Source organism: Bombus bifarius, unplaced genomic scaffold (assembly GCF_011952205.1).
Source record: "Bombus bifarius isolate JDL3187 unplaced genomic scaffold, Bbif_JDL3187 scf7180000007977, whole genome shotgun sequence".
Lineage (NCBI taxonomy): Eukaryota > Metazoa > Arthropoda > Insecta > Hymenoptera > Apidae > Bombus > Bombus bifarius.
The window spans coordinates 3,275,352-3,293,426 of record NW_022884362.1 but is presented as its reverse complement, the minus strand read 5'-3'; the positions used below and the strand labels follow the sequence as shown (position 1 = coordinate 3,293,426).

At 37.0% G+C, this 18,075-nt stretch overlaps 1 protein-coding gene across 3 annotated transcripts in view; it reads left to right on the top strand.

Moving 5' to 3' along the window:
• The window catches only part of LOC117204137 (protein split ends-like), a 381,520-nt gene that overhangs the window by 338,898 nt on the left and 24,547 nt on the right, over window positions 1–18,075 (top strand). For all 3 annotated transcript variants that reach the window (XM_033441269.1, XM_033441271.1, XM_033441268.1), the window contains exon 3: window positions 14,166–14,388. In XM_033441269.1, the coding sequence (XP_033297160.1) occupies window positions 14,166–14,388 (223 nt within the window). The remainder of the gene's footprint in view (window positions 1–14,165; window positions 14,389–18,075) is intronic.

The following is an 18,075-nucleotide window of genomic DNA, read 5'->3' as shown; positions in this document are numbered from 1 at the left end:
TACTATCTAAATGACAAGTAAAGCTATTAACTTAATATTTGTAATCTGTATGTATCTTCGAGCCATGTTTAATCGCAACGAGAATTTCCTCTCAAAAGAATTACATTACACAATCAAGAACTTTTCTACGTCAATTATAAGACTGCAGAGCATTTATGTAATTGCACGCTACTTCATTTACACATAAATTTGACCGTATCTTTTATTTTTAACACTCGGATATTAATCTATCGCACAACCTTTCGCACAATGTATAACTTCGTGTATTTTTCCCCATCTAATTCTTCTTCGTATTGTACTTTCTTCTATATCGTCACAATCTTGATTGCATGCAGTCTCGATTCGTGTCGCCGACACAGTGCACCAGTTACAACCGATCGAACCGACATCGTTAGTAGATACATACATGCGATACGGCATCGTTTTCGGGAAAATGTTATGAAATCCTTCCTGTCATCCTATTTCTATCGCCAATTCTCGTACGTCGGTAATAAATTCACGTCAATCACGCGTTAACGCATTCAATCTAGGACATTTATCAATGTTCTCCTCGGCGACCCGAATATCTTTTTTCTATCGCGTTTTCATTACTTATTTGCCTTCGAAAACGCTACAGAAACATATAGAAATAGTATAAAATGGTATCATAACGAAGAAGAAGTTGTAGCTTTAAGTACGACTTTTGAAGACACGAATCAGCCACTTGTAAGTTGTCACATTATCGCGATTTTACTACAGTATGAAATGAAGATTGATAAAATAGGGTTTTACAGTAACAAGTAACTTCGTCATTTGTCAACACGGCTGAATAGTAGTCGTAATAATATTAAATCTTATTTCTTGAAGGATAAGGAAAGGTATAGATTTTACATTCAAAAGTTGAAAAGTTTATTACCGTGAGTATTAACTTACTTATCAACTACGCCGACTATGAATTTACAGAAAGTGCTAAAAGTGATTTAACTTTGAATTGCTTTTTCTTGGTGCACTCAAATTACTGGAAAATGTAGTTGCCTTCTTTTTCCCCGACATCCTTACTAGTTGCTCCTTTCCTTTGCAAACATGCTCGTACGTATACTTGTACACATATGTAAGTACGCGTGTGTGCAGTTAGCTTGCTTTACGCCGATGACTTCCGCTCTTTCGTCTCTTGATCGCTGGCTCGACGCGACGCGACGGTTCGCGATCCACGGGTAGCTCGAAGGCGGATAATTAACGAGCGGAACGGCAACGACCTTAAGAGTTTCGCGCTCGTCTCGCGCGATATTTATGTTATTCGTTAGCGAGTGCAATTTAGGCAGCCGGCGAAATTAATTGCACGCCGCGAGGACTGTACTCGGAGAACGAAACGGAGAAGCAAACGTGAAGAGAGGAAAAGATGGGGCAAGGAAGAAGAGAAAAAGACTGCCGGTCAATCAGCCGGTCAATATCGACGGGAAGGTGATCGGTTGCGCGAACGCGAAACGTGAGATTGACTGTTACGGACAGTTACTTATAGCTTGATAATTGGTATAATAAGTTGCGGGTGAGCCGGTTGCCAGCGGCTCGTTAGTCGTAATTCCTTTCGGCGGGAACGATTATTTATCGTCGCCGATCGCGATTATATCATTGAAGTGGGCTTGGTAGCTGTTATTGATAGCCCTCTCGCAAGGATGCAAATAATCGCGAATCAAGTTAGCATACAGAAGAAAAAAGATCCAATTCATTGCTTTCCGCCGTGATTAAGCGACAATGTTCAATTATTGTAGAGCGCGAAGGAACTTCGATTTCACGGCGAAAGGAGATCGTTGAACGATAGCCATTGGTTATAGTATGCAATATCTCGGCGATTGTGCCGTAAAGTTATGGCTGTTTCGATAATTGGAAGTTGTAAATACATTTCCCTTCGTATCGTTCTTTTTACGTGCATGATGATACGAGCCATTAGACGACTTAATATTATCCATTAAAGCGATATTAAATAAGAATCACCATGAAAACTCTTAAGTTGCATTTTAACGGTTGATTATGAAAATAAATAAAGTTGTTTTATTGTTTAATGTAGGTATTCGAATATAGGAATGTGAAACGATACGAGAATTATTGTTCAATAAATTCGCTGAATTTCCATTTATGAAAAAGACGGAAGGCAGTAAACATGTTATTGTAGAATATTTTATGATAATTCTATTAAAATTCGGAGTTACCTTATTGATTTATTAATATAAATTACAGCGTATTAATTTTTAAATCAATGGATATTATTCCTCTAGTAGCATGATTTTTATCGCGTTTAATATTTAAGCAATAAAAGTAGGATACATCCTCGTTCTTCATTCAAATTTAATAATTAAATTTCATCTATGATAGCCCTTAATGGTTAACAAGAGTAAACTGTTAACACGAATAAGTTTTGTAGTTGCGTAAAAATATAGAGAATTTAATTAAAAAAATGAATAGGCTATGTAATATCCAAGTGATTGAATATGATAGATAATTAATTCGAATGTAATTAATTTAAAACAATATTATTAACCTGATTCTTCCAGTTAACAGATTAAATATCCTAAATTAAGGAAATCTAAGTACGACCCTATGAACACAAGAATACTTCTTGAGTGTTAACAAGCAGAATGAGAATTGTTACATAAGTCCAATACGCATCAGAAAAACCAGTCCCAATTTTGCTTCCATGTACCTAAATGCAAAATATCCAACGATAAATACAACGGAGAATTGGCTTCGAATTCAAGAACAGCGGTTCTTGGAGATTGATCGCAAACGAAGAGGTAAACCGCTGCCGCAGGGAAATACGGGTGTGAGTAAATATCTGAGGCTGTTATTCGTAGAAGGACAGCAGAGAACCATGGTCGTATGCGAAATTTCCCACGGCGTGTACGCGATTGAATCGCGGGCCGGTTGGCGTTACGTAATGCGAAGGTTGCAGCTCGAAAAACAATCGGTACGCGGACACTCAATCAGCATGCGACCCGTCGAAAACGTTCTTTGCAATCGAGCATACACGGGTTTAATTGGCTGTAGAGCGGACGTGCACGCACGAAACGCGACACGCCATTGTTACGCGGACGGTCCAATTTGTGACGCGGATTCACCCTCTGATCGGCCGTCACAATGAAAGTCGTAAAATCGCGGACTAATGGCGTCGTTACATTAATTCCGACTGGCACGGCGGTTCACGGGAAACAAGAAAGGCTCGACGATATGCGCGAAAAAACGTATAAAGCGCTCGATCTCGATATCCGGCCGCGCGTTTATTCGTGTGTGTCTGTGCTGTTGTTGCTCTTGGTCAAAATATCTATCGAAAATTCGTTGTCTCGAATAAAACTGAAGGCCATAGAATGAAAGCTTGATAAGTCTTTCTTTTTTTATATGACGACTATATGGAAAATATAGGATAAGTCGTAGTGTAGTTTTGTTCTAAGAACAAATAGCTGGTATTATGAAATTCTTGAGGCTTAAAATGTATCTAACAGAAACAGATATTACTTTTGATTACTTTTTCTTTATATAACAATGAAGTCATTGGCAACCATTTGTCCCCGTACAATGGTTACACGGACAGATGTTTGATTATAAAGCGTTTATAATATTAATACATAGCTTGATACTCATTCGGTTATAAGACGTCAATCAGATTTATCGCTGTATCTACCATTTATATTCTTGGTGTTTTTTTAAATTCATTCAAGATCAGCTTCAAAGCTGTCTTGATGTTTAATCGGCTTCCTTCACGTATAAATTTAAGATATTCTGACAGAATATATCCTATACTATATATACTGTACTATCCTATACTATATTTGTAGATTTCCAAAGTATCGAAAGTAGCATACTTATTACCAACGGCACGTGTCTATCACACGTTGTTTACAACTTATTTATTTGCGTAATTTCTTATTCACACTGCAAACTATCTATGTAACGTGTTTGTTAACGAAACAATAGCAAGTAGGTATAACAATAGATATTTGTCCATCGCTTGTTATCACGTTTTAAAAAGCCCTTTAGAGTTGCAAAACACGAGTTGGCTGGTATTCATACACACATATTGTTCGCGCTACCTTCAAAGTGTGCTTTGTGCACATGTTTGGAGTTGGAATCTCAAACATCGTTGATGCACGACGAGTACAAATATTATTTTATTTTTCTTGTGTCTTAAAAACATGCATAGGCGCGAGCTTTTGTACATTTTCGTTTCAATTTATTTGTCTCCGATTTATTCCTAAATACGAAATATCGTTTACCAAGAGAATATCCTTTAGGGGACCTTTAGTCCGTCCTTTACGATGCAAAGTAAATTATATTAGAGATATGTGAGACCAAACATTTGTAGGAAATATGTCAAGTACTGAACAGACGTTTTAAGAACCTAGGAAATACATTATAGCGCTGTTTAAGTTGAGCAAGAAGCGGCATATAAATGTGGACCTAGAGTTTAATAAATCTGTTCGTTGTTGTGGTAAATGTGAGTTATAAATAATTTATATTTTACGTAACGCAAGTTTAAATCTATTAAATTACTTTAATTGAGATTTTTATACTGTTCCGTGTAATTTGATAGCTGTGAATAACTTATTCTAAGCGTGTCGAATAATTTACATAAAGTAACACGAAGTGAAAGAAATTTGTACAAGTATGCATAAAGCCATAACTAATTTTTTAGAGCGAGTGCGAGAATATTATATTCACGATCCAACGTGAAGATAATAAATAAAATTCGTTCTGTGAACGATCTTCCATTATCGTGTTACTCATAGCGTTCAAGGACCAATGAATAATTTGTAATGCCGCAATTAATTGTAAATCACATTTCGTGTTATCAGAGATAATTGTTAGATCAATTGTTTCGGCAGAGAAGTGACAATTCGAGAGAAATTCGGCGAGAAACTCGTTTGCATGAATGCGAGAGAACGTTGCATTGGATATAGTGCGGAAAATTAACATTGTGCGATCATTTTATTCGCAACGTTTCAAAGAAACGATAGAGCATTGTTTTAATCGTTTCGAAGATATTGACAGAGATACCAAACACATATAACAAAATGCTTAACATAATAGAAACAAATATTTCGCTGTATACAAATACATGATGAAATAAAGTTAAGAATATCGCTTTAACGAAATCGAATGAATACAAAACGAAATTCTATACAATTTTTTCTCAACGAGTAGCATATTCATTAACTCCTTAAGATTTATGTGTTTTACGAAGAATATCAATTTACGAACACCTTCAAAATTACACAATCACGTTTCACTGGAAATATACGACCCGGTCGAAGATTGCTTTGAAAGAACGAATTATTGCTTGTAATTCACTGGTCGCTTTGGCGCAACGATTCGCCAAAAGAACAGTCGCTTTTAATTAACCATTTTTCATCGGCGTTGGACCCACGCGAGAGACCCGATGAATTCTGTTGTGCAACCATCTTGCATCTCGCCTTTCAATTATTCGCTTCACCGTAAACGAATAGGAACGAAAAGAACGAAGGATAATAAAAAAGGGCTGCGTTTGTCTCTCGGTGAACAACGGTCACTGGTCCGTTAAAGCCATGGTATTAAGGTCGTTGCTGTCGAGGAACGATGTCTAGTTTGCCAGGAAAATGGATTAAACTGCGGTTTCCGTCGCTTGGCGTGATTATACCGTTTGCAAAAGGCGGCGTTGCAATGAGAAATAATTCTCTGGAAAACGGTACGCTTTAGCAACGTTTCAGATTATCGAGCGGGTTATTCGACCGAGAATACGCTCTTTTTGACTATACACCACTACCTGTGCATAGAACTTCAATCGTTTCCTTTTGTGGAATAGTTTTGATCTCGATATATGTTTCGCTTTGACCTTTTTCAGTTTCAATCTTGATTCCGTCTCTGGATAAGACTATCGGACGAAGGTAGATGAAAAAACGAAATTGTTACCGACAGAAGTGTGTGAAACTTTGGTTTAAAAGTTTGTTCTAATCGACAGTTAGAGATTTAATTTATTTTCTTGATTGCGTGTGACTAGTTAATAACAGAATTGGTATTTGATAAATATTTGACTTGTAGATGTACGTTGAGATAGAAGAAATGGAATTATTTGTATATCCTAGTATTGGACATTAGATTTTTTTAACACTAGAATTACCACTGATCCAATCGAAATGACTGGTATCAGATTTTTTGTTTTTGCAATTAGTAAGAAGCTATTGCTTACTTCTATTGAGGCAAAAAATATTACATATACTTATCTATGTCCGGCATAATTCTAATTAATTCTAATTAACTATGAATAATATATTTAGATGCAGATCTTGGAAAGGTCGGTAGTTAATATTTCTCACAATATTCGCAATAAATTTCTTTGTTACGGCGTTCATAAAACCTTACAATATTTTTGCGCAAATGATAAATATATTTAAATATATTTAAGCATATTATTTCTTATTTAAAAAATCAATAAATCTGTTCGTCGTCTGCAAATTATCCAACAATAATATTTCCAATTAAATTGTTTGAAGGTAAGGTCAAAGGTAAAAATATTCTCAAAAATACATATGCATATCAACTTAATTTCAAAGCAGCATAAAAGTTTTCCCACAGCCGAAACCTTGAATGAAACTCTTCGTTTCTTCCGATCGATTTTATCGCTCAGCATTAATATTCGCATCGATGGTCGTAAATAAAGATGTCCTTCGGATTACGGAGGCCATCGAAGGAACGAGATCGATAAATTTGATCGGTCGTGATTCACGAATCGAGCTGAATCTCGAGGGCATCGTTGAATGAATCGCGCGACACGATTTCGAGAGAATCGCGAAAACAACCGATCAACGGTGCAATTTTATTCAATATCGCGACGCGTCGTGTCGCGTAAGTGGACAAGATTAGCGTTTAAGGTGATCATCGTTGATGAGCGGCTCGCCAGAAGGAGAACGAATAATAGACCGGTCGGAGGGAACACGTTCTGATTGAGTTAACCGGCGGCATACGTCATTATACGCCGACTCGTCGGTTCTCGACGCCAAGGCCGAGTGCCGCGAATACGTGTAATCTCGACGTCGTATTCAGGTCGTTCTTAATTAACCTGCCAGTACTTCGGTCTGTACCACGACAAAACTTCGACATGTTTCTCCGTCGTTCATCGACGATTACGCTCGACTATCTTATTGCAGCGATTTTTAACCTAATTATTTAATCAGAGGCAGCGACCTCTTTTCCCTGAGATTATTGAATAAGAGATACGTTGTTTCGCAACAACTAAAACGACCATAATTCTCTGGAACGAATATCCTGTTTTGATTAATTTCAAATATAATATATTTTTTAGCGTGTCACAGAATTTTAGTATAATAATCGTTTGTGTCTTGTATGTGTCGCGAGACGAAAAGGATTGAACATCTTTACCGATTTATGCCTTCGAGAATAAAAATCATTCACGCTTTAAATACAGGCCTATATTCGTCTGTTACTCGTGGGAAACGCAGAATGAATTCAACGCTTGGAAACAATGGAAAATGATGCGGACGACCTTGCACTTGTGTTTCTTCGCATTTTTTTGCATTTTAATAGTTTCTCCACGCCACAAATAGAGGCATTGTGCGTTTATGCTTAGGGGAAAGAATAACGTCCGCCGACCGCTGTTGAATCTGATTTCGGATTTTGATTTCTTCGCTAGTGAGTCACTCGGTTTGTGCAAAGTTTCTTCGTGGTAACGTCCGTGGTAATAGACCATCGAATATCGGATTTCTTGGATTACAGAAATTAACTAATTTGCACTTCATTTCGTGATTATTTAATGTCGTTGATGTGAGCTGCATATGTAGCTGTATATTAGTTAATTTTAGTATTTTTTCTAAATTGAAATTTATATTTCATGTGCCAGATCATTCAACAAATGTATTATTATACAGGAAAGGTATAATATATGATAATTAAAAATAACATATGTGTAGATTATGTATATTAAAAAGAAAACAATATACGAGGTGATAAAGAAATAGATAGCCAACGTTTGGTACTCTGTTCTACTGTTGCCAAGGATGAAAAAATGTCATATAAACATAGGTCCGAAAATTTTCCTTTTTACTTATATCGAAAATTCACTGGAATAATAGCTGTCAGACGTAGAATTTCAAGCACTGTCAGCATTTCTTTTGCTAGAAATAAATATGTGTTCAATAGTAAATCAATATGTATCTAAACGTTTCATAGTGTAGACAATGATATCAGAATGATTTATTTTAATATCGATATTATTAAAAAAATCTATACGCACTTATATAATTTATTATACAGACTATTTGAAAAAAAAAATATAATATTATGTAAATTATATTTATAGAATATTTTTTGATACTTGCCTATAGTGAAGTACGTATTTTCAAGTTAAGTAACAAAATAAAATTTTGTACGATAATATTTCGTAGAATTTAGTAACAAAAAGATGTTAAAAGTAAAAGTAAATTGTAGCTTAAAAAAGTAGTTACTTATGTAATACACGTGTGTATTAAGATGTTTGCGTGAACGGATGTATTTAGTATTGTACTAAATACTTTATTCATATTTTTTGTCATACAATATTCAGGTATATAATTTTTAAAGTAAAAATAATTCACGGACTGAAATAATATCTGCACAAAGAAGGAATTTACAAATATTATTTCACATACTTTTTACGTAATTCAGTTCGTATCTGTGTGTATGGCAGACTGATGTAGGCGTATATGTAGATAGATATGGCCACATCGAATTCTAATAAACAGCCTCCGGAAAGCCTTTCATTTTTGACGTAGATCAGATTGAGATAGCGATACTATTTTTTAGCTTTTGACAACGATTGCGCCGTATTCGATTTCTTTTGAATATGTGTACGTGTATGTAACCTGAATTAAATCATCTATGTTTAAGACTTTACAATACGCTATTGTACAAAATATATGAGCACGAAGTATACGAACAGTTGATTATTTTGAATGGAACTTGATATAGCTAGAAAATTGCAAATAGAAAAAGTCATACTTTATTAAAGTTGTCATAGAATATTATAATATGATAACATTTATTTTTCAGAATAAATATGTAAATGGAAAACTTGGTATTTGCAAGTTTCAAATATTATGAAATAGTTTTGTCTTTAAACGATTTAATATCTTCAGCTTTTCTGATTGTCAAATTATGGATAACATAGTGAAAGTTTTCTAAAATTGTTAGGAAGACTATCGTGATTAATTCTAACAACAATATTCGAAAACGATTAACACATCGACGAATCGTGTACGTTTAATTTTAACATACCTACCATCGTTAACATTATAAATAAACAATCTTCCTACATTTGCTAATTCCATAAGAAAACGGTGAGCGATACTTTCGATCGTCGGTTTGTTATTAATTTATCATTATTAGATTCACGAGCGACAGTGTACCTAATCCGCACGCAACTATTTCACATATTAACTTAGTTTTACAAAACGAAAAGGTATATAAGTGCCTAATGTGTTTTTAATTCAACTCGAAATTCTTTCTAATAATATTTTCTCATGTCTGTCACTTACATTTACCAACAGTATTAACGCTTTCGAGATCGTTGACGTACTATTACGTCCATTTCTGTGCCAAAGGAGTTAGTCGATAATTACTGCGTCTCTTCGTGTGCAATTAGTTTCTCGTTTTCCTGTTACGGACAATTACCGATGTTGGTTACGAAACCTTCTAAGTCGAATAATTACAGGGTATTTAAACACTTTTTTGCGGAAACCTATTTTCTATAGCCTATATTATTCGTAACACTTCAAGCGTGTATAATGATACAAAGCATAGAAAATAAACTGTGATACCTTGTAAACGACAGCTCGTCGTATGCTTATGAAATAAGTTTGAAGATTCGTATTTATTGCCTTTTTATAGCTGCGATATCACATTATAAATATTTAGTTACGATGATTATGTGTTAATACGAGTTATGGTACGTTGTTAACTTATTACGCGATGATTAAGTTTTATTTTAATTAATTTAACTTATTCGATTGATGCGATAATTAAGCATATCAAAATTAATTTGTGTAAATTTATGTCTACAATTATACAATCAAGGACTAATCGTTTAATAGTCTGATAAAATGACGAAGAATTTAGAATAAATTATTTCGAAAATAATTACTTCTTCGTCAAGATATCGTCAAGATCTCTTACATCTGTAACGTGCGTATAAAAAAAATAATAAATTATAGTAATTACATGATGCATGATAATATCTCAATAACTGTCTAGTCTTTTTTATGCTGTTGAAGGCTCAACGTTACTCGGATATCAGCTTGCATCAAAATTGATTCAGGTTTATACAATTTCATAAAATCTCTCGTATAATTACGAATCAAAAAAGATCGATTCATCCCTGTCTAATATTTATTTCCTTAGTTCTACTCTCTTTTCCGCTCTACAGTTAAAGGATTTTAATTTGAACGAACATATCGAAAAGTCGAAATTTGTCCAACTTTATACAGTTTCATAAAGTTTCCCGTATAATTGTAATTCAAGAAAGCTCGATTTTTTCGTGACGCTTACTCCATATGTATATCATTCCTTTTTAGCCATCTCACCTCGAGCCGAAACTTCGCAACCATATGCTTGAAGCGTTAAAATATCCGATCGACAGGTGATCTCTGTGGCAGAAGTTCGACGGGAATTTATTTCACGAAGAAACTCGATGGTAGCCAGTCGAAGTTAGTTTCCTTCCAATTAGGCAGTCAGGAGGGCGTGAATATTAACCGGGGCGTTCTCATCAAAATATCAATACTGGGCAACGTCGGTTCGCTGTTATCGAGCCGCGATCAAGCCTGGGTTATGCAAATCCCCGGCCTGGCCTGGCCTTTCGCTTTATTTCCCTTCTCGTTTCGGTTGTACCATTACCTTCACAACGAAACCGCCAATAAAAGCAACCGCAAGGATCTTTAGCAATCCTCGGAACAAACGGTCGTCGTCGCATACCTCGCAGCGACGCTGGTTACGTAAGTAAGCGGCCCCGAAAACCTTTGGACCACCTTCGGGCTCGCTAAAACACCAGATAATCTGCCCGTTTCCTCGGCGATTTCGCCGCCGCTGTGTCGCCATAATTGGCGAACGCCGGCGCGCGAGCATCGCGCAAAAGCGGAGTCAGAAAGTCGAAAAGGGCCAGCGAACGAGAGCAAACGAAGAACGAGAAAGAAGAGAAGAGAGAAAGAGCGACAAAAAGAGGAAAAAAGAGGAGAAGACCTCGACCGGACCGATGCTCATGAATCTCATGATCGATGCGCGATGCTCGTGCACGGAGTTAAAATGTGTCCAAGTTGGAAGGCCACGGGCCGATGTCCGGTAATGGTCATCCAGGACTTCAACCGTGTTACGTGTCAGCCCGTGAGACGTTCCGCGGCAATTTACGGCTACGTACACAGTGCCATTACGACGCATCGTAAATAAGACGGTGCACGTTGTATGCGGCGCGGCAGACACATACACACGCACGCACACACACACACATACGCGTGTATACATACATACAGTGCAACGCAGCTTCATCATTTTTACCGCTCATTATGCGTGGGCGCCGTTAATTTCTGGTCCACGGCCGCGCGTTTTTGTCGGCCCGCTTTCGCGATCTCTGTAACGTTGTACTTTTAAGACCTCCTTTTTCTTTCGAACGTGACTTCGAATCGAGTATCCGACGCTGTCGCTGCGTGTTTGGAGGAAATGGTGTATTGTTTCGTTAACGACGAACAAATTAAGGATCGTGTAGTAGTTTCGATATTATTGGCGAGTGGGTGGTAATAGTTTGTTTTCGACTACGCAGTTTAAGTCGATGGTATTTAATGGATGAATTGCGTTTACGTAAGCAGTTAGAAAACTATCATTTATGTACATTTTTTGTTTTCCTTTCAATATCTCCTTTAAATAATTTCCTTCGACTAACCTTGAGCGCGTAATTACGCTTTGCATTGAAGTAATTGCTCTAACAGATAATAGAAAAAATAAGAAAAACGGCAAAATTAGACTTGTCACATTTTTCTGCTACGACCTTTATATCGATAAGGTATCTTCCAGGCGTGGATAATGTTACAAATTTATTACTTTGAATTCCTCCATCAATTGGGATGATTTTTGACATTAAATTTTTCAAAAAGAAAAGTTTATTTATATTTTACAAGGCTCTCAGAAGCATGTGTGTACGTTGTTTCAATCTACATATTTTAGTTTGAAATCGGTTTATCGATGCCGGCGAAATATCAATAAGTGTTGATTATAGTTATCGTTTCATAACAATGTATGCCAATATAACGTAGCATCTATCAAAACGATTCAATTGAACCATATCGTGTATATTTATATCTCATACTAATAGTTTATACTTTTATCGTTCTGCTTTCATTCTAACGATGTAATATATCACACTGTATTTGTTCGTTCACTATTCTCTCGCATTCACCAAAATCTAATTGAACTATTTTGTAATAGATTAAGAATCAAACACGTATAAATACCTCAACAACCAGTGAATAACAATGATTAACAATAACTGTTGTTATTAGTAGCAATAATTATTATTACAATTTCTTCAACAATGATCGGCTAGCGTTCGAAACTTCTATCAATTGCATTCAACGTCGACAGAACGACGAGCTTTACGTTATCGAATAGGAAACGTTTCGTTTATTTTTTATTTACTTTAATTTCTGAGAATTGACATTTTCTTAAATTATCGAACCTCGTTATTACTTCCGGGATATCGCCTAATTTACGGGAATAAATACCAAGCTACTTGCGAATCAAATTGTTCGCATGGGCGAGGACACATGTGCGCCACTGCAATTACGCGTAATTGGATAATTATCGAAACGTTGGGCGAATTGTTCCAATAACCGGAATTTAAACGTTCGATGCATAATACATCGGCGTTGTTTGAATGTGACAGAAATGCAGGAAAGCGGCGCAAGCCAGGCCGCATCGCGGTCTTGTTTCGTTTCGTGGCAGGAAAAGTAGGTCGTAGGCGGAATAACTCGTTTCATTACGTGATTCCGCCTCTTTATTTCAATGTCCGCGCCCGTATAGTCAATCTCTATTATCTGTGTCTCGAGGGTTGTAGCCAGATCGCTTGAACAAATGCCAAAGGTTATTTCCTCGTAAACTTGCTACGTTATTTCCCGAAAGTAGGAACGTGGCCTTTTACGAGCCTTCTTTCGCTTGACTTCGCTCTTTACCAACTGACACGATGAAACCGCGAAATTATAAAGCTGACACCAGATATGACCGACTAGTAAGTGTGTGGATACTCGGCTGAATTCGTGAAAGCACAAAAACGTGAAATACAGCCCCGTTCGCAGGTAACAGGACATTTACGAAAACTATAATCTTCTTGAAAAGAGACATACGTATAGTGATGGGCGAAAATTTCCAGATAAACCGATCTTACAAATTTCTCTTGAAAGTTGGAGATTAGAGGAATTTTACCCAATTTTGACTATAGAAACATATGCTGTATAAAAGAAAACGCTATAACAACTAAACGTTTATTGTTTAAATGTGTCCAAAAGATCGTTAAATCAACGTGTTAGTAAGCGTTAATAATATATAAGAGAACATATTTGGTCGAAAATCTTTGCATACCATCGTACATTTCTTGTCTACGTGTGACAAAACCAGCAAAAATATGTGAAGTAACGCACCTTTTGTTTTATTTGTCTTATTTGGTTCGTCCATCTTTCGTCATCGTTTCTTCATTATATCTGTTGCCCTTTATTAGAAAAGTACACAGAAGTATGAAATAAATTCACCAACGATATTCGATCTATAAGAAGTCATATTGGAAAAAAGCTTGCAACAATGCTTTGAGAAAATACACACTAAATAATTTATCTATTTGTTAATGTATTCACCTTTACAATTTACACCAAATCAATACAATTTGTTGCTATTGTATCGGCTTTACTCAACAAATATTTACGAGGTTTACTCAACACCGATTGTATTTATGCACATAGATATATGTAATATAAAGTATCGTTATCACATAGCATATCGTATTATCATGCACTTATACGATTTTCGGGATTTTCCAGAAATTCCCTCGTCGTGAATCGATCGTTTCTTGTATGAAACATACACAGTATAGTTTACTCGACGAGTAACTAACGACTTGGTCTATGTTCTTGTTTCAGGTTGCGTCACGACCTTGGAGCCCAGATCAGGGCAAGACGCGGGAGATGACCAAGCTCTGCAACCATAAGAGGAAACTTCTGCTGCCAACTACGGCGGCCGGCAGTCCTGTTGCATCCTGTACACCGACGGTCTCTTCTTCGCCGGCTTTATCCACCGGCCCGGTCGCAACCGCGATTCACGTGAACGCGGACTCGCCCACCTCGCCGGACAAAGCCAGGAAAGGTAAGAACGTGACCTTGCGTGTGCCAATTCTGTCTTACGATTAGTTTCGACCTACCGTATCGATTGCTTCGCTCCTTCTTTCTTTTTCTGGTTTGAGAAAGCCGAGAGTGACGGCGTGTTTCATTTCTTCGTGATTTGCATAATTTCGATGTCCGAGTAGATTATGGGTTTGAATAGAAAAGGTGGGCGATTTTTTTTGTACAGAATATCTTGCTACGGAGATCTGAATGATGTAATAAATGCGGATGAATTTTTTACCGAGTAGGGGAGCTTGGGTCAAAGTGAAATTCTTAAGATTTAATCACACTGACGTATAGGAAGTAACGGAAATAAGTTTACTTTTTATCGTATTGCATTATATAGTTTTGTTGTGTAAGATTTACAATCTTTGCAATTTGACCTATTACTTGTTCAAAAAAACCTTTCGTCATTTTTTAGTTTAGTCGATTAACTTGGTGAAGTAAAATATAAGTGACAAAATAGATATGCGAAGGAAAATTTTGATTGAATGTCAGGTTATAAAAAATGTGTTATAACAAGTTTAAGAAGAAATAAAAAAGGGGGAGTACCCTCAAAGTAGAGAGAGATGATTTTCTAAAAAGTAGGTAAAGCTAAGGAAATAGAAGACATTTTATATATCATTACATACCTAGAAATAGTAAATTCATGAATAAAATTTTGAAATTTTTAATAGAAATTCTAAATACTTTACTCTAACAGTATGTTATCTAAAACTGATAATTCCTTTTGTGATACATAAAATAATACGTTAATTTGCTATCTCATTTTCGCCGCGGTTTCTATGTTTCACGTTGGTTAAGATATTCTTCGGTTTTACTTCAAATATAAAATTTCATTTTAAATACGCGTACGTTTTATCGTCAATAATCGTATGTTGTAAGCATTTATTCATGAATATCGAATAATCGGTAAATAAAATAATTATAAGTAATAATTCACGAAAATATCCTACGTAAACAGATCGTTCACCCGGAGAATTGAATTTCTCCTCACATTTATCGATATGCTTCAACATAAAACCAGTTACGCTTTAAAGTTTACTTATTTAATGAAGTATCCCCATTTACATTTATGAGTTCGTAACATAGGAAATTTTTATTGTGTACAATCACTTACATAATCGTTGTGCTAAACACGAAAAGAGCCCATAAGACAAAACAATGAATTGAATAAATTTCGCTGAGAGTTTTAGTCTTATTTTAATATTAGCGATTTTCGAATTGATAATTATACTGGCTCTAATAAAACTTCGTTCTTTTCATATTTCCAAAATAAATAAGAACTTCGTAAAATAATTGAATTACCTCGTTAGAAAATATACTTGGTATCCAATATATTCACTCTTATTTTCAAGAAGTTCGACAGTTGTTTTAAAACAGTAACTTCTATCATTATATGGTATGCCCCTTTGGAAATAAAGTAGGAAGAAAGAAATCTTTTCTAGCTAAATAATTCCAAGTTACTCGTTTCATAAGAGATGATCGTGACGTCACCGATTCGCGAAGAAGTACAGACGTTTCCTTGCATGTTGAATAACAAACGCGGAATCGAAGTAGCCCAATTAGAGGAGGTATTTCTCGATCAGATAGAGGGGAATAGTCTCGCAAGGAAATTGCATAGAAGGAATTTTTCCATCTAGGGAGTTTTATCCGGCGTTCGAGGAGGCGCGGGGTGGTCGATCGATCAAAATCAGAATTTTCCCTGGGGAAAAGTTTCTTGGCGGATTCTCGAACGAGCCACGAACTCGTCGAACTCGATCGCATTATACATACTCGCCAATCAATCTCACGTATACCAGCGTACGCGGCGGCCGAGCACGTACACATCCTCCCACCCATCAATATATCCCCCGAAGAAGTTTTCCCATCGATCCGTCGTATTAACAAAGTTCCGCCAGTTCCGGTAGTCAGAGCGGCGCGCCATAATCGTCGGGAACGTTTATTCACCGTCGTACTAGAAAACACGCGGCGAAAACTTTTATTGGAGGACGACCAAAAGTTTTTCCTCGTGCATCGCGCCTCGCGGCTGCCGACCGAGCCGTGATCATTAGGGCGCAGCGAACGGGAAAAAAGTCCCGGGAAGAAGAAAAGGAACGACGAAATTGCGACATTAGCGGGGTCTGTTGCCTCCATCCCCTTCTCCCTTTCTTTCGTTTCGTCTGTGCTTCCTTTTTCCTCTTTCTCTGTGCCTCTCTTTCTTCCGCGGTCCTTTTCGCGTACATAGAGACGGCATTAAAGCTCCCCGATGTCGGTGAAAAAAGGGATGGAGGTGGCGAACGCGACGTAGGAACCGTGGATGGAGGCGTTGGCCCCGGGGGAAGGAGGTGGAATGATGTATCACCGTGGCGGCTAAACTCTCCGTCCGGATTTCATTACTAAATCCTATAACCGACCGAGCGGGACCGACTCTTTTCTTTTTTCCTCTCTCTCTCTCTCTCTCTCTCTTTCGTTTCCTCTTCCCTGCTACCCGTTCACTCCTCTCCTCTGCTGCTTCTTTATTCTCTTTTTCGTCTTTTCCTTTCTTCATCGCGTCGCTAATTAAACGGCTGTTATTCCGAGCGAGCCTGTGCACACACAGCGAAAGCCTCGCTTACGGTTTTCGCTCGTCGGGAATGAGAAACAATAGTCCGACTGTGCATTGAAATTCGTCGAGTGTATTTTGATCGTTCGCTGGTTTCAGGGGCTGAGGGATTTAAAGGACAACGTTGCTGATTTTTAATCGCCTGCTCGCAAACTTTCTAACTGTGTTTCATTTCACCTTTTGTCATCCGAGCTCAAGCATTTCAATCCTTCCGCCATCGGTTTAGCGTAGTGGTTTTGGTAGATTTTGTTCATTCAGGAATTACGTTAGGTGGATATTGCAAAGTGATCGAGACAGTGTAACAGCGATATGATGGGCAAAATTTAACTTAACGTTTTGCTATATGACACGTCTAATTTGATTATCCAAAAGTCTAACGTTATTGTAATTACTAACGTTATTGTGTCACAGTTTACGATGTACGTAGTAAATTAACAACAAAGAATAATCACATCATTTTATTAATTTGATTGTATACAAATTGTATACTGATCACTTTCGATAAATGAAGTAAGCGCATTTGAAAACAGTTTTATCGTCACGTACAAGATAACTGAATTACCATTTCGGAAGGTTCATAAAAACTTGCTTCACGAGAGGTAGCAGAAAATTAACAGGAAAGGTTAATGGAAACTATACATTTACGATTAACATACGCAAATGGAAAGAAAAGTACCTCGAAAATCGAAAGCATAATTTATCTATTGTCCACAGAATTGACAAATTTTCAAGCTGGATTCTATCAAAAATTACCACATGAAATAATCTGCTTCCACGCGTTCGATATAATATTCTTCGAAGATTTATCTTTCTCGCGATTACGGTATTGCATCACGGAATTGCGCTCCTCCCTATATAAATGTACATCGTCGCCAGTGTTTCTGTGGAACTTTATAGGGCCGTTTTAACATCGACGCTCACGTTCGCGTTCACGGGCGTCGCTTCGATTCCAATTTTCCGGTGATATAAAACGACGTGGCCCGAGAAAACGTCACCCTGTTTCTCTCCCTTTCGTTCCACACCATCTTTCTTTCTACCCCTGGTTTCCCTCTATCGAGGCATTTCAACGGCGGAGGTAATACGTTC